This window comes from Tetrao urogallus (genome assembly GCF_951394365.1).
Source record: "Tetrao urogallus genome assembly, chromosome: 6".
NCBI lineage: Eukaryota > Metazoa > Chordata > Aves > Galliformes > Phasianidae > Tetrao > Tetrao urogallus.
In genome coordinates, this window is record NC_136819.1 from 57795053 (window position 1) to 57816257 (window position 21205).

General features: G+C 43.0%; 1 protein-coding gene across 1 annotated transcript; it reads right to left on the bottom strand.

Annotated features, from left to right (window-relative positions):
- Positions 1–534: 534 nt before the first annotated feature.
- Positions 535–20970, bottom strand: POLE2 (DNA polymerase epsilon 2, accessory subunit; the record flags this gene model as incomplete). The annotated part of the gene is made up of 19 exons (XM_079537498.1): positions 535–562; positions 1143–1210; positions 1396–1572; positions 2821–2929; positions 3922–3999; positions 4096–4155; positions 5075–5129; positions 5310–5399; positions 8003–8175; positions 9122–9194; positions 10236–10281; positions 10591–10671; positions 11118–11201; positions 12393–12467; positions 14114–14207; positions 15346–15423; positions 17243–17318; positions 19478–19578; positions 20903–20970. The coding sequence occupies 19 exons, from the start codon at positions 20968–20970 to the stop codon at positions 535–537; spliced, it is 1614 nt and encodes a 537-aa protein (XP_079393624.1).
- Between the last annotated feature and the right edge of the window lie 235 nt (positions 20971–21205).

Genomic DNA, 21205 nt, shown 5'->3' on the forward strand with positions numbered 1-21205 from the left:
CAGAGAACTAGCTCTCAGTTCTGCTCAGCACAGGGAAAAACTGTTCTCCCTCTTCTTCACTTCCTTTCTAAAAGATACCAATTTCCTACACGTGCCCTTGCTTCTTCCAGGTGCCTTCTTTTTCGTGTTGTGGAAATTAATTTTATCTAAACGCAGCATATTTTTGTGTAAAAGTTTATTTTTGTACAAAATAAGCATGGCTTTGATATTTATTATGAACAGCCTGCAAAACATCATGAAATCAATCCATCTAAACGAGTGCTGCAGTTGGCCTCACAAAGGCTCAGTCTCTTTTTGTAGTCTTGTAGAAAGTCAGAGACCCTGAAGCTTGCTGAAAATACCAAACAAAAGAAAGGTTTAGTTAAAAGAAATGTCAATACATACCACATCATTCTATTCTGTGATCTGTGAAAGACTTCATAATGTTTTGATCTATCTAAAGACCTAAAACACCTCTTGGTACGATTATTTCTGTATTCAAGTAAAGACTGCACAGATCTATCTTTTATCCCTTACATCTTACATCTTTTATCCCTATTCTACAGAAGATGTCAAAAAGCTGCTGCAAAAAGACATGAAATTGAATCAGAGGCAGACAAGACAAATAGCAATTTTCCTGTTTGGTTCTACCACTGTTATTTCAAACAGATGGAAATTTTAGCACAGTTGTAAATGTTTTGATAGTGTTTAGTTTGTGTTTTTCTGTTTTTGCAACTGGTTTGGTTTTTTTCCAGCTGTTGAAAGACCACACTGGGAATGAATAAGCACACGTGTAAAATACATGAAATCAGAGCATAAAAATGGCTTCTGAGTTTGATTATAATCACAAAATGAACCAAAAATCGTTTCTAAATGTGATTAACCCATGCAACAAGTATAATGTTCAGAAACAAATCTGTTTCCCAACTGGGTCTCAGTTACTGAAAATCATTTAATACAATCTATGTTTCCGTTTACTTTTGGATCACATTTCTCATCACTGTTTCCTGACCATAACTTCTGAATGTCTTATTTTAGGTCTAGGCTTCTGAGCTTCTTATGCTGCTGCGTTAACTGCTAGAAGATTCATTCTGTTTATATAGTTGCTTTTCTGTATTCCTCCTGATAACTAGAAAGTCAGCAAATAAAATGAATATATTTACCTGTCTTCAACAGTCTTGTTGGAGGGGTAGAATACCTTGAAAGAAAACCCACTCCTTGGAAAAGAACCCTGTGAAGAAAAATACACCACAAATGTGTAAGTATAACGCTGTACAGATGGTCAGAGGCAGTATGTAACTGCATTCCCTTTGGCAATTGACCCATCATTAATTTTCCTAATATATTAATAAAGCTATTTATGAATTCAAGGTTGTCTGCACAAGTCTTATTCTGTAAAGTGCAAGGAAATCTTACAGGATTTATGCAAATGCAGTCAGTGTTGGTGACAGTGAAGGGGTCGTATTTATCCGCAACGACGAGCATGTCTGGCACAGGATAAACCCTCAGGGCGTAGTCGTAGGCCCAGTACACAGGGCTAACATACAGCGGAAGTGGTGTCAGGTGTCCTTGTGATAATATGGTCTTTACAAACTGCAAGATAAACACAGAGAGTTCATCTGAACCATACCCTATAAGTCAGTCTCGTTCCTACAAACGTTCTGCCTATAGAGAAGTTTTGAACCTGGAAATACTTTCCATGCCTCTCGCTCCCTCTGGTTAGTGGGGCTTTCTGTAGCAAAGCAGTGATTCCACTGCAACAGCTAGCTGCTGATTTGTTTTCTTTGTTAATACACAAACTGCAAAATCTGCTCATCTGCTTCTCCAGCCCAAAAGGTACCAACACTGCCGTAGATTTTCTGTAGCCTTCTTGCTTTTATTCCTCAGGGCTTTTCTTGCAATACCAGTTAACCACAAGACCCACACTTTACAGTCTTTACCCTGAAGTTGTGTTTTTGATTCCTAAGTGACACCTCCTGCTGGGTAGCTGCTCCCCTTGTAATTCCCATTTTCATCTGGCAGAATTCAGGAATCCCTGTATGAGTACATCAAGGTTCACAGCATACACACACGTATGCAAAAATGCACACAGAAGACAGGTGCATCAGTATCCACAATGGGGTTCTCTCTGCACACAAAGAATCTGAGCATTGCTGCGATGGAGAGAAGGGTTAACAGGAAGTTTCCAAGTCAAACAAGTTAAAAACAAAAGAACCCTATAAAATAAATAGAAACAGATTCCATCCATCACAGCAACGAGCCAGTATTGTCTAGATCATCCTCATTCACTTATATCAGTAAGTCTCATCAACTGCCGTGCACTCATTAACTAGAATCAGAGTGCTGTGTCTATGTATCAAAAGCAGGATTAAGACTTCAAGTGAAAAGGCAGATGAAGCAGATGACCTTTTGGAAAAGCGACGTGCTGCTTGACTGCAAATGTCACTGGTTAATTGATCAAATCTTAGAAAGGTAATTTCTATTAAGCTTTGCCTTTAGGAATTGATGTTTAGCGGTACGACGTTCATTGCTGGTGCATACACACCAACAGCCAGCTGCTGGTAAGTTCTGAGTTCAAGGACAACTGCAATGGGACAGTCAGCACAACTTGATGTCATCCACAAGCATCCTGGTTTCGGTTATCTGCTATCAAGATATAAATGCAAGCAGTACTACCACATGTATAGATTCCTCCTCATAACTCTTTCAAGAAACCTGGTTACTCTAAGAAGTTTGCAAACACATGCAGCTCTGCAGGTCAGAGGCAGCCCAAATGTAGACCTGCTGATCAAAGAAAAAAAGAAGTCAAGAAGTTAGCAGGAAGTGCTGAACACAACTCACATGATTGGGAATGTCCATGCTGCTGCTAGGGAAGCGGACGCAGTTTCTGCACATTTTGTTTACCAGATCTTCACGGAAGATGATGATTTCTTGTGTGCAATATTGAATCCTAAATGAAAACGTCAGTGAAATTAAATGAATGACAGTGAAATGCTAACAGATGGAAAGATGTTTCTCCATGCTTCCCCTATATTCAGCACTCGTGAGGCCGCACCTCGAGTACTGTGTCCAGTTTTGGGCCCCTCACTGCAAGAAAGATATTGAGGCCCTGGAACGTGTTCAAAGGAGGGCAACAAAGCTGGTGAGGGGTCTGGAACACAGGCCATATGAGGAGAGGCTGAAGGAGCTGGGAATGTTCAGCCTGGAGAAGAGGAGGCTCAGGGGAGACCTCATTGCTCTCTATAACTTCCTGAAGGGAGGTTGTAGTGAGCTGGGGGTCGGCCTCTTCTCTCGTGTCATTAGTGATAGGAGCAGAGGGAATGGCTTCAAGCTACAGCAGGGGAGATTCAGGCTGGACATGAGGAAGTATTACTTTTCAGAAAGGGTGGTCAGGCACTGCAATGGATGCCCAGGGAGGTGGTGGAGTCACCGAGCCTGGGGGTGTTCAAGGAAAGGCTGGATGTTGTGCTGAGGGACATGGTTTAGTGGGAGCTACTGGGAATAGGTGAACGGTTGGACTGGATGATCTCTTAGGTCTTTTCCAACCTTGGTGATTCTATGATTCTATGATTCTATGTATTATAAAGTTAATCTTACTCTAATACAGCAAAATGAAAACACGCGTTTCAATTAAAACAATCCCTTCTCATCTTTGTTTCTTTCCCTCCAGATTCAGAAAAAAAAAAATGTTTTTGAGGTTTTTTTATCCTGAGTTAAGCTTCTAGCAGTACTTCCAAACCATTTTGTTCAAGATGGTGTCATCACTAATTTATTTCTATATTAATGTATTTTAAATTAGTTACAATTAATGTGAGGAATTCTCCTCACTTAAAAATGTTAAGACCACTACATCTGCACATAAACTAACTAGTTCAGTTCAGTTTAAAAAAAAAAGAAGAAAAAAAAACCAACATGAAAACTCTCAGTAAGTTAGACTGTTACCTGCAAGGATTTGTGGTGAAAACTGAAAATGGCACCAGCTGCCTGAATTCCTGAGTGATGTTTTCAGCCAGAGGAGGTCTAAAATAAGTAGCAACACGTGAATCACACAAATTTCTTACTTTCTTTAGGTATTTCATTCAGATTTTCAAAATGTAAAAAGTGAAGCAAACTGACCGTGGTAAAACAGAGCCAGGACCAGGATCTTCAGGGCCAGGAACAAACACAAATCGACTACTGCAATGAGTTAAACACATTGCTTTCATATAAAATAATCCTAGAAGTATCTAACCATTGCTTATGTACTACCACAGTTCCACAGATGAACACAAGTAACATATTCCACGGCAGAGCTGACAGTTCCTTCAGGCCTTATGAACAACTTTAATCACAACTCAGTCGTAAGGCTCACATCCATCCCGCATTGAAGTGGGAGAACTCTTATATTTAAGAAATGACTGCTCTGGGAGCCCATCCTAGGAAGTAGCTCTGCTTCACAGCTACTGTTAGGAACTCAAAGGTGAGAAGCCAGAAAGGATAAGCCTGGCTGTCTCCCTGCTTTTCTTTCCTTTGTATATTCAAACATCTGTAGAAAGACAGATAAAGGATCCATCCCTCTTCAGGATGGTGTTGTTTTGCTTGGCTCTCAAACTAACAGCTGTGGAGGACCATGCAGGCAAGAACAGGAAGGCAGAAACAAGAAACTCTATGCAGGCAGTGTTTCAGATGACATTTCTCAGGGTTGGTACAGAAAGCCTGCAGCTGCTGCTAGCGGCATCAAGACCCGGACATCAGTTTAGTAAGCAATACTGCATGGGCAGATCCCTGCTGAATGCAAGGGAATTTTGGAGGAAAAAAGCCTCACTCAAATAGAGCTTCTGGAGAACTGTGGGCCACGCTTCATCCATCTGGGAAATGCTCCCAAGAAAGGCAGGTTCACCTTTGCTGACTCAACGGGCAGCTTCCATGACCAAATTGTAGCCAGAATCAGTGCCTTACACCGATCCCCAAACAATCTTACAGGCCTGGAACCTGATTGCAGCTGGCTCACAAAAATGGGAAGACGTGCTATCTGTTCATTCCTGAAGTAATTAAAGCAACCTTTTCCAAAACAAGCACATTTCCCCTGCCACCCCCACAGCACTTCACTGTGTACCTTTTATGAATGCTGGGATATTCACATATTATATCTGCAAGAGCCTTCAAGGAACCTAGAGCCAGAAAAAAATATCCATGGAGCAGCACTTGGTTAGAACAAAAACACACGTGACACAAATCACCTGTACACTTCAGCACAGCAAAAACACTGCACTTCTTTTCTGCCTTCTGAAACAGTTCTACTGCCTCTGTTTTAATTTAATGCTCAGGATTGACTGCGAAGAATTCCACACCTTTCAGAGACTGAATTTGGTTTTTTCCATATGGTGCAGATGAGAAATTTCCACAAAAGAAAAAGCAGGTTGGAGGAGCAGAGGAATAACCTGGAAAAACAAAGCACATGTGAGTGTAACATCCACCCACCTCGAGATCTTTCATCATTCAGCCTCCAGTCCATTTCATGAAAGGCAAAAGCCAAAACAGCACTTCAAGCTCTGCTTCTATTAATACCCCTATTTTCTAGACACGGGCTTTAATTATTTACAGTTCCAACAACATTGTTTGTGTGTATACAACTAATCATTGACCCAGTCCTATAATTACACAACTAAAACCTGTAATAATAATACATTCTTTCCTTGAAAAGAAAAACAGCAAGTCAATAGCAATGGATTGTTATTAATCTCCATGCATCATTCAATTCAAAAGCTCTCCTACTGTTTAACTCATTTTTTAGCATTATAAAGCAACAGTACTGCATGAGCATTTTAAGGATCTGATAAACCCTCACAGTAGCACTAAACACAACTGCTTTTCAGCAATGGCTAAAAAAATAAACTCATTTGCCACCTCTAAAACAAAAACAAAACATCTACTCGGGCATTTGTTTTGTGTTCCAGCTCACACTCCAGCTCCCCGGCCTGCAGCACCAGACTTGCATTTCCTTCACTATGTTACAAACCAGCGGGGGTAAACAGGATAGAATTGCTTATGGCAGGCAAATGGCTCAGCAGTATTTCTTCCTTGCTATTCCTCTCTGCTATTACTTTTATTATACAATTATGAGCTTTACCACTTGTCTATAAAAAAGAAGTCTGAAAGTGGTAAACACGATACATGCATCTCTTCCAGCTTAGTCTATTAACCTTCCTGACCGAAGCCCTTTATTGCTTCAGCATTTGCAGTTTTAGCTCAGGCTTGGTTTGGTTCAAGGATCTTGCCAACTCCCATCAGGATACAGAACTGGTTTCCTAACTTCAAAGTGAACTACTTAACTTCTCGGTAGATATTATGACAATGCGTTCAATTTTCCTTAAGTGAAAGCAGTTTGGCACCCTTAATTTTATACTGTTTTTTAAAGCAGCTGCCCTCTCACACCTCCATTCTACCTAAGGCAGACAGGACAAGCTGTTCCAAAACTGTTCTGGAATGCAAAGAAGCAATTCACAGATCTCACAGATGCTTGCTATCCAAATGTTGCCATCATTACTGATGTAATGATGCATGGAAGAAACAGACCATATTTTGAGAATAACTGATATTTTTTCCATTGGTGAAAAAAAACCAGAAAGTGTTCAAGAGAGACTGTGCATCTCACAGAACCACAGAACGGCCCGGGTTGGAAGGGACCTCAAGGATCATGAAGCTCCAACCCCCCTGTGCCATGCAGGACCACCAACCTCCACATTTCACAGCAGCCCAGGCTGCCCAGGGCCCCATCCAACCTGGCCTTCAACACCTCCAGGCATGGACGGGGCATCACAGCCTCTCTGGGCAGCTGTTCCAGCACCTCACCACTCTCACAGCACACAACTTCCCCCTCACACCCAACCTCAAGCTGCCCTCCCTCAACTCCAAACCATTTCCCCTTGTCTTGCTGCCATCTCCCCTTTCCAAGAGCTGACTCCCCTCCTGTCTGCAGGCTCCCTTTAGGTACTGCAGGCTGCACTGAGCTCACCCCGCAGCCTTCTTTTCTCCATGCTGAACAAGCCCAGCTCCCTCAGCCTGTCTTTGCAGGGGAGGTGCTGCAGCTCCCTGCTCATCTTTGTGGCTCCTCTGGACCCTCTCCAACAGCTCCCTGCCTTTCCTGTACTGGGGGCTCCAGACCTGCACACAGCACTGCAGCTGGGGCCTCACAAGAGCAGAGCAGAGGGGGACAATCACCTCCTGTCCCTGCTGCCACCCCTCTGCTGACGGAGAAAAAGTTTTCTTTAAACTAAGGCTAGGATGACTGTTCATGAACTTTCTTGTCAAAACACATAAAATGGCTACTGTCCAAAACAATATTGGTGCTAAAAGATTTATGAAAAGCAAGTGACAGCTCATAAAAATATAATACAATCCAATTTATAAATCTGTTAGGGAAAGATCCAAAAGAAATAGAACAGCAAGCATGAAATGCAAATAGCTATCGTTAAACTGCAGCAAGACCTCGCTGGCTTTATTGAGTCTGGGGTTCAGTGGGGTTCTGTAAAATACTGTCAGCAGCTGGGCTTACTGGTACTTTCTCAGAACTGAAATTCACTTAAAACACACAATAAACAGTCTTGAAAATCGTTGCCCAACCTTTTTATTTAAAGGCATACCTTTGAAAACGGTACCAAACTCACTGTTTCACAGAAGAGCACACTCAGATCATAGCTAGCAGCCCCTGGGCAGAGCAGCCATGCTGTCAGCCATATGCTGGCCAGCTTCCCCTCCATGGACAGTGATGCTCACTGTGAGCAACCACAGGATGCAAGTACAGAAAGCTACATCAGCTTACAGCTCTCCAACACAGGTTTCCCATGGGACCTTTCCTGTGCAGGCTCACCAAAAGGCCAGAGCTTTCAGCCCAAAGCAGGGAGGGAACACAGCCACAGAAGGGGACCTTCCAGCTGTGCGTCCTGTCACGCTTACCAGTGCCACCAGCAATGCTGCTAAGGATCAAGGGAGATGGTAAACATTCTCTCAAACAAAGCTCAGACTCAAAATGGCCACCACCTACCTGAAAACATTGTATGCAGCTTTTCTAGGACTTCAGCTTGGTCCAGCCACACATCAGAAAGAAATACAAACATGGCATCCTCATTTTCATCCTCCAGCTGCTTCAGCTTTGCGGAAGCCTTTACTGAAGTTGAGGAAGGACCTCCAAAGAAGTTTATATTCCCATAGAAGGCTCTACATTATTAAAATATTCATGTTACTTCTGTTCTCTTGCCAAATAATTACTAGTTTTGATTATGACTCACCTGAGCCATTTAAATTATTATTATGATGAAAGATAGCTCAAATCACATCCTTTATCATTTAGTAGCTGATGGAGAAACCAAGGAAAATAAATGGCAGTCACCTAGATATAAAGCATGGGCACTGCCCTGCCATAAGTTCATAGATTATCTCAGGGTAATGTGTGCCCAGGGCTCCCTCCCTTATCCATTCCCTGAGCAACACGGAGCTTCTTATTCCTATGTAATAGTTATTTAGTTTTGCAGTTCAGAAGTGTTTAGATCTCAGTGGTTATCAACATGCTGAACATGCAAGTCTCAGAACTGCCTCCTTAAAATCGTATTTCACAGAATCACAGCATGGCCTGGGTTGCAAAGGAGCACAGTGCTCATCCAGCTCCAACCCCTGCTGTGTGCAGGTCACCAACCAGCAGCCCAGGCTGCCCAGAGCCACATCCAGCCTGGCCTTGAATGCCTGCAGGGATGGGGCATCCACAGCCTCCTTGGGCAACCTGTGCCAGTGCCTCACCACCCTCTGGCTCCAAAACTTCCTCCTCATATCCAACCCAAACCTCCCCTGTCTCACTTTAAATCCATTCCCCTTGTCCCATCACCATCCACCCTCACACACAGCCATTCCCCTCCTGTTCATATTCTCCCTTCAAGCACTGGAAGGCCACCATGAGGTCTCCCCAGAGCCTTCTTTTCTCCAAGCTAAACAAGCCCAATTCCCTCAACCCTTCTTCACAGGAGAAGAAAGTATTTACTTTGAAATATCTGGAGAGGGGAAATAATAGCATACTTCAATGTCATAAAATTATAAAATGGTAATGAGCTGACTTGGAAACCTACATCAAAATACGAAGCCAGAGTGAGGCTGCTGAAAGTCAGTTTTATACCTTGTGGTAGCAGACGGCTCAGTAGGTGGAAATCCAAAAGCATTCACATGAAAAACTTCATCTTCATACCAACCTAAGACATTTTGGAACAACAAAATAACCTTTAGTTTTTGTAACAGCATCATACCCTAGACATTAGTCAGACAGTTGGCAGCTGTGCTGCTCAGTCCCAGCCTCCATCAATCCCTCTCTTGTGACAGCACCAGTCCCTGCACTGCTCAGCAGTGAACAGAAGTGAACTATATGGCTGAAAAACAGGCTGAGCAAGACACCAACTATTTTAGGCCTCTATCATTTCTTTGAGTGGATTTGCTGCACAGCCACATAATTTTTCTCAACCCAACTGAGTAAGAATGTAGGGAAACAGCAATCATTTTCACTGGCTCTGCCCCTGAAGGGTCTGCATCAAACTGCACCCTTTCTTGAGAACTGTCATCTCTTGAAAGAAGTGACTGAGTGGTACTCAATCCCCACTTGTGCTTCTCTTCTACTTAGAGTATTTCATACATTTTAAACATAAAACACATTAACAGAACACACAGAGCAATGTCCCACAAACAGCAACGTCCATCACTGCACATCTAAGGCTCCAAAACTACACACTGTCTTAATGAGAAGCCTCTGAAGAACTGAGGCTTTGACAACACAAAGCAGTATTTTCTTATTTTTTATTTACAGTCATAGAATCATAGAATGGCCTGGGTTGAAAAGGACAAAGGTCATCTAGTTCCAACCCTCCTGCTATGTGCAGGGTCCCCAGCCACCAGACCAGGCTGTTCAGTTTTTCTAGTCCACGTTCTTCTGGTCACATCTTCTCCATCATGCTCTATACAGACTAACTAAGGCCAACTCCCAATGCTGTTGTGGCTTCTCTCAGCTCATCAACATCACTGAAAAGCACAGAGTGTCATGGAGCTCTGCCTCAAGAGCCTGAGATAACAGGAAAGACTTAGGGCCCAAATTCTCAGTCACAAGCTCAGCTCATGGTCAAGCCTCACCAAGATTAGACTTCTCTTTTTAGCCACATTTGGCAAATGTCTAACTGCAGCAAAAGCCACCTGCAGAATAATTCATTCCAAGTTAAAAAAGGGAAAAAAGAAGAAGTCTGCTTTACCTTCTGCCAAAACGAAGCACGATTCGGTATATAAACCACTGTGGAACTGGTGAGGAAAGGTTAAGAAATATCTTTTTCTTAGATCAGGACTTCTACACTGATTCTTGTAGCCAAAGTTTGCTTTACAGCCAGCTTAATACAAACAGCACACAAACAGGAACACACTCTACTTCCACTAGCAGGGATTCTATCCTTGTCCTTCAAAAGGGCACTGAGCTCCAGCTACCATGAAACTTGTAAAAGAAAGAAAAAGATGGAGCTGCAACTTGCAGCTCTCTATACGTAATTCTTAGTGGTCAATATGGATTTGTTATTCAAATTGAGCATCCCCAGGCCTACAAGAAATGTATTCCACTCTTAGATCACAGATAAAGGATATTGCTTTACTAAGGTCTAGCTGGACAACTCCTGTAGGGTCTTCTAGGAAATACTTCCCCTAAAAAAAACCAGGATTAATTAATGAAGCAAAGTATATCCAGACATGTAAATGCTTTAATCACAAACATTCACCAGTCAGCATTTATAAACAGTTTAGTGAAGTGTTATATTATATACCTGGAGCGTAGATGTGGAACTGAAGCAATGTAGTTGATGTTAGCATCTTCCCTCAGACACTCTATTCGTGTATTTCTCCCCTTAATCACAGGCCAATGCAGTGCAGTGCAACACAGTGACTGGAGGCCTCAGCATTTCAGTAAGGAGCACACCCAGAAAATGTTAACCTCCTTTCAAGGAATGAGTCCTGCACCATGGACACCGATGGCAGCTCTGTCACCAACTTACACAGGAGGATGAGGTGCTGACTGAGCCTTCTCATTTCCTAATATATTCAAGTGCTGAACGAATGGTGTTCTATACAATCCACAGTAAGCAGCATCTTACCTCCTTAAGCTGAGTTATCATCCCAAGGACAATCACTTCCCCCACTTTCACTGTATTGCCCAGCAGAGTTTCTACTGTTTTAAGCTGGAACCAGAGGCAAAGAATCATGTCAGATTAACTCCAGGTCTCCAAAATAGCTTTTCTGAAGCAAGCAAGACAAAGTATTGGACAGCATATACAAATATTCTTGCATAAATACACAAACAAGCTAGGACAGAATTCAGGCTCATTAGAAAATCAGGGACACATTTCTGAATGTCAAATGTAGCAGACTTGAGGGAAATATTTCCAATAATGGCTGCCAGCACAAAGAAGTGCTTAGCAAGTAAATATCTGTTGTTGCTATTTTGCTTACAAAAGCATTAAAACTGAAAAGAACAAGTGGCAATTTCTGCTCTTGCATATGAATGTCAATTTTAGTAATTGGATCTTCAGCAGAATCCGATCTGAACCACAGGGCAGATCTGAACCTCCGCCCAGGCAGTAACACTAATTATTTCTGCTGAGGAGCCTTAGATGGATGACAGAGAAAACTCCCGAGTAACATCAGTGATACCACACAGCAGGCTGTCTGCATTCTCTGGACAAACTCATTTTGGTCTGCCAAGATGCAGTTAAGGGAGAAAATCCTCCTGGAACATAGGCATAAACAATAGATGCTCTTGGCACTATCGACAGGAGAACAGGAAGCTGTCGAGAGAGAAAGATGCCTACAGAGCCTGCGTGGAGATGCAAGCTCAACTCAGCTAAGGTCACTTGTTTCTTTTCCTACAAGATGCCATGCTCTGAACAAGCAGAAGCAGGCAAGCTGTTCAAAACAAAACCTGCTTGGTGCCGAGAGACATTTGCGTGCATTTTTTCTTTTAAAATATGCAATAATTACATCACATCAGAAGAGTATTTAATACGAGAAAACTGAGATGGAAACAGAACAAACTCAGGTTGTGAACTTATTGAACCAATGGTTTGTGAATCTGGTGCTAACAAAAGAAAGAAAAATATTCTCAAGTTAAAGGAAAAAAAGTATAAAGCTGACCAGTCAATGTATTTCCACCTTGGGAAGCTGCATTTCTCATGCACTTCATAGCTGTTTTTAAGCAGCTTGGTCATCATGCTGAGGTAAGGCACATAACTGCCATTTTGACACACAAGCTAAAAATGATAGAAAAAAACTCATTTCCATTGATCACCCATACAAGAAGGAAAAATAAGGTGCCACTGTGCATGAAAGCACAACACCAACAGTTCCATTTGCAAGAAATAAAGAGTTTTTACCTGGAATTTGCTCCTACTGTCATCAGGATGAACGACGACTGCTGCAGGTGTAAACAGCTCATGTCTGTGAGTCCTCTGCAGAAACCAAAATTGAAGTAATATAGTATAAAAAACAAAAGAGTGCTGTCAAAAAGTCAGTTCATTACAACCACCATATTAAATAGTTTATGAAGTTCTCTCACTCTATTTTATCCAGCAACATTTGACTTGATTTTGCACAATCAATTCAGTGGACAATAATTTGCTTCTAAGAAATAGATTCACATTGGACTACAAAACTAAGCCAAAGAAGTAACTGCATGTGTAATGGTTTTAAAAGTTACTTCTGACTACCTGGAGGAAAGCAGTGAGACAGCAAGGGAAGGTAAACTGCGTGAAACGCTGGCTGTGTGGAAGGGGGCTGGTTCTCTCTTCAGGGCAGGCCTACTAAAAGCAAGTACTTTTTTTTGTTATTTTGAGTTTGAGCTCTTTTTTTTACAAACAGGGACAAGCTACACTAAAACTAAAGTGCAGAGCATGTAGAAAATACACTTAGCATGTAGAAATTTTTACTTATTTCAGTGCTTTTCACGCAGTCTAAGTACCTCTCCTTGAAACAAACTCATTGCTACCAGCCCGTGTACCACATGCAGGAATCAGTTCTAGCAGCCTTCACTAGCAACCTGAACATTCACTTTTCTGGAGGTCACAAAGAAGTAAACTTAACGTACTGTTTGTATAGACTAAATCTTTAGCTAGTGGTTAACTGGCTGCCAGGATAGAGGCCAGATAGAGCCAAACTGCAGTACACATTCTTCCAGCAGCAGCTCTCTTTGGAATACAGAGTTGCTGGTGCCCTGGGGTATGTAACCCTGGTCCAAAGGCCAAGCTAGGCACTGTGGGGTGGCACAGCAAAAAAAGCTGGGCTCACTGCCTGCCTGCCTCCTGGTGGTTCACTGGGGTTGGGACTGCACAGAGGTGAATGGTTCTGCACAGAACCTGCTAGCGCACGGCATGATCTGTGCTGTGCATCTGCTAGAGCAGACACCTCATAAACAATTAACAAGCCATCATGTCAGCCATTCACTCCCTGATCTCATACTGCTCATGCCAGACTGCAGGGCAAAGCACAGCGGGGTTACACTCCAACGTGTGAGGAGAGTGGATGGGAGGAAAGAAGTGAGTTGAGGGCCTGCTCAGAGATGAGCCCATAGGCTGACTGAGCTGAGAGCACAGACTGTGCAGGGCCACCACCTAGAGATGCTGTCAGTACCTGTGGCTACCACCACCACAGCAGTGCAAAGCAAATCCTGCTGGGGAACTCTGCTCAGGAGCAGCTCGCACCAGGGGACACGGCACAACTGCCACCATGAGATGACAAAGCACGGCTGACTCCTACTGAGCATTCCTGATAACTGGAAAACGAATAACTGAAATAAGGCAGAAGCAAACATCAGTGCTTCAAGAAGAGGCTGAATGAGAGCTTCCCAGGGTTTCAGGGTTTTATTATCTCAACAAGCACTGTGTACAGTGACAGGCTAGTCAAACACATGAGAGACAGGAGGAAGACTCACATACAAATAGATAACCTGCTCTTATGACATGATGCTAAAATGCTCAAACACATGCATCCATCACACTGTATGGTGTCAGCTGAGAAAACTATACCTGTATTTAACAGCAAAAAAAGGAAAAGCATTTTGTTTATGTGTTTTGTTAAACAGAGCAAAACCGTTTCTGACCTGCTGTAAGATGGAGTAGCGTTCACGAAACAACTCTGCTTTATCTCTGGCAGTTCCAAATAAATTTGGTGCAGGAAAGTTGGTCATTGACAGACTGCAAGAAGTTCAACAAAATCAAGATTGAAAAAGGTACATTCTACACACAGAAATTACTTATTGATCTAAAAGGTGTCTGCAAAAGCTATAGTGCTACTGCGTGACATATTTAGGCAATGAGTAACATTTCTGATAGGGCCTCTGTGTTTCTGTTTTTGAAGGCTACATCAATTTAATTTTCCTCTACATCACAGACCTCAAGACCTGTATTTCCACGTGAACAGGACTTTGCAGAAGTCCATTATTTAAAAACAGATATGCCTATTAAGTGACTGTGAACAAGTACAGTTTCTTCCCTTTGATGAGCAGAAAGTCTTCATGGAGTTCTCTGCTTCTGATAGCCTAGAAAGCTAGAAAGTGGCACTGGAATTAACCTCCTCCTGCAGACACACAGAACGTTGTTGCTGACCGGCAGATTCATGAACCAAGACTAGAAAATGACATTACATGAAGGTCATTGTAATGCCTCACAACAAACACAACTATCAATTTCTCAGCTAACAACACCTGCAGCTTTGTAAAAGTGCAGCCTCTATTGGGCTCAGCAGTCTGGGCTGCTTGCTGTTAATGTAAATTCTTCAGTAAATGTAAATGTTCCTTAGCTCTCTTTAGAAATGCCCCAGAGCTACAGGACGTTGCAAGCTACAGTCTAGGAAATAAATACAGAGAGAGAGACCAAATTTATTGAGAAAAAAAAAAACAAGAGTCAAATACAGAAAGCAAAAAAGTAATCATCACATTAGTGATGTATGCCCTTAGCCTTACTGTCTCTTGTATTCCTCAAATGCCATTAACACAACTGGCACATTGTGAGATAAATACTTGAGCTTCAGAGCTAGTCAGATCACAGGCAGCACAGAATACACTGCCACAGAAGAGACAGAGATGGCCATTTCAGCTCCATTCTACCACGTGGGAGAAACCCAATGGCACATTTATTAATGAGCCAGCATTTATCATAGCCTCTGTAGAGTCAGGCAGGCTTTGAGAAACAAAATTATCTTACTTTCTCACATGAGCTTGAGATGAGTGAACCCAAGAGGGAAAGAACAGAACAGAGACTTCTCAGACATATAGAAATACAGGCTATCTCTTAAAACAAGGAGCAGTTGAAGCTTAAACCATGCACGACTTACGGTAGAAATCTCTTTCTTTCTGAATTATAAATGTAGCGTGGAATATCAAAGGCTCCAATAATGTTGAAAACATTTTCTCTGAAATGAGAATTTATTTACAGCGTTAACTGAGGTGAAACTAACAAACAATAAGGAGAGAAAATAATTAAACAAACGTTTTGAAGAGAAGTCTATTTGTTTTGTTCTCTATTGCCCTGTGTTACCACTGTACCTCCTGCTCCACTCTACCTACTGGCTACTGCAGCACCTTCTAATTAAAAAACAAAAGGAACACTACTTGGAAAAACATACATCTCTGTGATATTTCTATTAGTATCTTCTGGTATATTTTTTGACAACAGAACAGTCTTGGCTTGCTTTATGTGAATATGTTTAAACTTACACAAATCTTCATTTACTGAGTTGATAGCTTCCATTACATGTACTGGTACTGTTCTCTTTGATACCCCCCATTACTCTTACTCTGAGAGCATCAAATCAGAATAGAGAAAAATTTTTCCATGAACCCTTGCTATGGTTTACAAGCACAGGACAACAATCATTGCCTATCAGACAATGGGGTCTTGGACTTCATTTGTATTTCATACAAAACTTTATCCCCAAGCTTCTTGCACTGTAATTTAAAAGTTAGAGAAGCACGAGTGACCTGTGCAGTATTCCCTTCGGGCTTCTGCACTGAGAACCTGTGCAGTTGCAGAATCATGGAATGACAGACTGGCCTGGGTTGGAAGGGACCTCAAGGATCACGAAGCTCCAACCCCCCTGTGCCATGCAGGGCCACGAACTTCCACATTTCACAGCAGCCCAGGCTGCCCAGGGCCCCATCCAACCTGGCCTTGAACACCTCCAGGGATGGACGGGGCATCACAGCCTCTCTGGGCAGCTGTTCCAGCACCTCACCACTCTCACAGCACACAACTTCCCCCTCACATCCAACCTCCAGCTGCCCTCCCTCAACTCCAAACCATTTCCCCTTGTCCTGCTGTCATCTCCCCTTTCCAAGAGCTGACTCCCCTCCTGTCTGCAGGCTCCCTTTAGGTACTGCAGGCTGCACTGAGGTCACCCCGCAGCCTTCTTTTCTCCATGCTGAACAAGCCCAGCTCCCTCAGCCTGTCAGGAGCAAAAAACGCATTTAAGTGTAAGAGGTGACAAAAGAAAAAGTCACATTGAAACCACCAGCATTATAAAGGTTCCAATGACTAGGAGAAAAGTCAAAAATAAATAAATTTGCTTCACACTGAGGAACTGTGGGATCACAGTGTCTGACATGCCTAACAAGCCATTTATTTTCATGATTTGCATTACAATGTCAATACACAAGGCAAACACTGAAGAAAACACATTCATCACAATCACAAATAAAACTCTCAGAAGCTCAAGTAATTGTTCTCTGCTTTGTTATCAGAGAGTGAAAATCAATCATGGTTTTCCAAATAACAGCCCTGCTAGACCAAAAAAAGCACACAAAAAAGCAGAAAGCAGCACCCTGGAGGAAAACTTTTCCAAGTGCTATCTTATGAAAGTCACAAAAACAACCTCATATAACTTACATCTGGAGAAAAGGAAATAAAGAAACGAACAGAAGTATCAAGTTCCCTATTGGTTTATTTCATTGGTTAATATTCAATCTGTGTCACATGTAACACATAACCATGTAATTTTAATTCCAGAATGTGGGCATTATATTTAGAATCCCCCAGAGGACTATGCATGAGAACCAATTTTCTAAGAAGGAACATTACCAACCTTCCAAGGCAGCATCAGGAAGACAAAGCACAAAGCAATTACTGCCATGTGTAGCACTGCTGGAAAGCCTGCCATTTATTTCCTAATCAGAAATAAAGGCAGGCATACAACTCCCATAAACATCAAATAAAAAGAAATAATGTCACCGTACATTGTTTCATCTGATGCTTGGCTACATTCTTGGACAGCTGCTTCCACCGTGGACAGTTCAATCATATTAGTTGACACTGGAAAGAAAGTTTCCAAGAGTTAAAAGTGCAGCATATGGAGAGTGGTAAGAAAGCGTGGGGGTCTCTCATACTTTACAAGAAATGGTAGAGTCTTCTCTACTACACAAAAAAGCATACTTTCAAAAAGGTAACAGCACACAGGATGGATCACTTAGTATTCTTACCAGTAGGATGCATCTCAAGCAAAAAATTAACCCACACTCATATTGTGCCCACCATTAATTCGCTAAACATGGACAGCAAGACAATTATAGCTTATGCAAAGCTGCCAAATATACTACAAATGTGTTAGATGAGAACTTTCACATTCTGAAGGTTAATTTTATTCCAGAACATTGTCGCACAGATTGCTGTCATATATAAGTATTCAAACAGCTTAGCACAGTCTTGGAGACAGGCACATTGTTGCCTTCATAGATGTTAAACTGATAATTGAAATCCAAAAACATTTCCAAACGCTAACGTCTTGTTGAATTTGAGAAGGACACCAAGGCATGGATTCACAAAAGGATTTGGTCAGTGCTGCCAAGCCTGACTGCTGGAGTTGCTGGCTCAGGAAACAAAATCACACCTCACGTAAGTCAGTGCTGAAGTGCAGAGCAGGAGGGGCACCAGGTGAGCCAGCAGGAATCAGGGGGGATATCAGCACATCCAAATTGTGGCCTCAAGCAACTCACGGTCATTAGCTGGACAACGCTGGCATTAATTGCACAAAATCCCACCTTGTACAAAGACCAGCGTTAGCAAAAACACCAACCACATTGGTACTACATTGGCCCTGGAGCTTCTTGTACTGATTTAGAACTGCTCAAAAATGTGCACATGTGAATTTGTACCAGCAGGCTTCACACTAGGTGAGGACCAGCTCTTCAAACTGCTTTGGCTCCCTATCTGATCAGCTGTGTTTTCCAATGGCTAGTATAAGAACGTAAAGTTATAACTTCTGTTGTTGCTACTCTATAGATAAAGCAATCAAATGCCCACATTTCATTTAGCCTGCTTTAAATAGGAGAGCTGAGAATGTTTCCTGAACTCACATAAGGCCTAACGTTTATATGGGATTGAATCTCCTCAACCAAAAAACTGGTCAGGTTTTCTGGATCTCATGAGCTCAGATTATTGAACACATGTGCATGTTAGGCATCAGTGCCACCTCCTTCAGCCATGTTCTTTAAGTAAGGATGTGACAACTCCTGTGTTTTGTGGCCCACAATTAGGGACACTGTGTCTGAGGACACACAGTCCAGACTAAGCAGGAAATGGCACCCAAAGAAAAAACTCCTGCCAGGATGACAGAGTTTCAGACATGCTCAGAATTACAGGAGTTGTGGGAATGCTACCAGCAATAGTTCAACTCATAGAGTGTCTCATGCATAAAGAGGGTTTTCCAGGAGTTTTCTGGATTCACTTTTGGACTCAGCCATTTATGATATCTGATGCATTTTCATACATCAAGGATGTACAGCTCATCCATTGCTGTAGTGCCCCAACTGTTAGCAGCACCTTCAGCCCAACATTACTGCAAGATCAGTCAGCATAACAGAACATCAGCACCTGCCTTGAGCAAACAGAGAACATTCAGGTGCTGTTAACTCCTTCCAATAGTTGCTTCAAGCACATGTGCTGGATTGTTACAGCACTCCTACCTGCCTCTCCAGCTGAATGCAAGTGCAGTGACCTCTGGTCAAAGGGAGGTAACTGTTCTCTTCTCACAGATACAGCGAGGCTCTGAAAATTACAGCTGTCAACATTAATATTTCTCTGGACCTGGGCTACAGAATAACAAGTGAACTAACTTCTTGCTATTTCTTGGGTTTATTTGAGTGTTTTAGATGACAGTTTCATATACAAAGATGCCCACGCAAACTCAGCTAGGAGCTTTTAGTAGCTGGCAGTGAAGAATTTCACTACTCTTGGAATCCAAAAGTCAGGAGCTACCAACTTGCCAACTTTTCAAACAGCAAAGTGACAATGACTTTTGCTGACATTACAAACTTCAGTATTTAACAAAACAAAATGTCAACAAATACATCTATCTTGATCAACCTCCTAGACCAGAGTGACACTGCAGTGCATAAGTTGTCAGTAATTCTGTCTAAATAACATTGCAAGTGCAAGATAATCTTAGCAAGCTTAGGAAAAAAGTGTTTACTTACAAGGCTGTTTTTCAACAGCATCGATGATTCTGTCAATTACGTCCTCAAACTCTTCTTCATTGAGGGACTGAAGAGTTTCAGTGAGATATTTTACAGCTTCCCTAATGTCAACAAAGAAAGTTAGCTCAAGAAGCAATTAATATTCAGTAAAGTTCATATGAACTGTGTCAGTTTTGGCAGATGTGCATACAATCACTAAATGCCTTGTGATTAAAAAAGTAGAAACCATTAGTACTGATTTTTTTTTAAAACTTGTGCCCACTGCCTCTTGTCCTGTCACAGTGTGTTGTTGAGAAGTCCCTCCTCCTTCTTCCTAATTACCTTTGAACAAGACTGGGGTTAGATTTCCCTGAGCCTTTCCTTCTTGAGGCTGAACAAACCCAAATCCTTAGCATTTTTCCACGTGTCAAGGTCAGGCCGGACAGAATTGAGCACCTGATGGAGCTGTTGGAGTCCCTGTTCATTGCAGGGGAATTGGACCACATGGCCTTTAAGGGTCCCTTTCAACTCAAACAATTCCACGACTCTAAATTCTCCAACTTTGTAATCACCTTGGTGGTCTTCCACAGAGCCCTCCCCCATTTTTCAATATCTCTTTTGAACCAAGGAGACCAAAACCAGAGCTTTTTTTGCTGCCTCTCACGCCTTCTCTGTGCTGTGGCTCCTTCTCTCCACAAGTCCCTTTTGGACAGCTAGATCACCTCCATCTTCCATCCCAAGGGCTGAACAGAGCTGGCTCATCCCTCAGGTACTGCCAGCCCACGCTAGCCCCAACTGCCTTCTGCAGGATTCACTCCACTTTATCAGTAGCTGTGATACTGGAGTTATTGTAGAATCACAGAATCATTTAATGTTGGAAAAGACCTCTAAGATCCCCAAGCCCAACCAATCCTCACCGTGTCCATTAAGGCACGAACGTCCCTCAGTATCACACATTCTAAATTAAATGAGAATTACAAATCCACTTCTTCCCTCATCCTTAGAATACACTCTTGCAGTTAAAGATAACGATTTTCTTATTACCATCCTCTGCCAGACAATCAATCTCGGGCTCTCGGTTAACGGCCCGACCTTCGCATTGCTGTTTAACAGCGGGCTCGGGCTCGGGCTCCTAATGAAAGAGCCAGGACCTCGCTCAAAACAATCACAATCTATTCACATCAGATACAAAGCAGAGCTGATACTATGCAGAATCCTCAAAGGCCAAATTCGAGTATCGACCCAACAACGCGGCAGCTCATCGGGGAGGGGACGGAGGAGAGCTTTTAGGCAGCTTTTGGCGCTCCCTAGACCCGAGCGACGGGCGGAGGTGGACGGAAGAGGCCCACGGCAGGGCAGGAGGCGTTCGGGCAGCCCGAGAGGAGCCTCCGAGCCCGGCCGAGGCCTGCAGCCGCCTCCGCGCCCGCCCCGCGCCCCGCTACTCACGCCCGCAGCATCAGCCCGCGCGCCCGGAACGCGCAGCCCAGGCGGCGCCGCAGCCGCTCCGGTTCCATGGCTGCCGCTTGGCGCCCAGCAGCGCCGCGCCGCCCCGCCGCCCCGGCCCTGCCCCGGGGTGGGAGGAGGCCGGGGGCCGGCCGGGATGCCGCGTGCAGCTGCAGCTCTCGCGCTCGATCGCTCGACTCTTAATTTCTCCTCTCTCTCGGATCGGTTGGTCTAAGTTTCGTCAGGCCTGGGTCGCAGCTGTCAGCAGTGTGCTGGAATTGGGCGGTCTGTTGCTCATCACCTTTA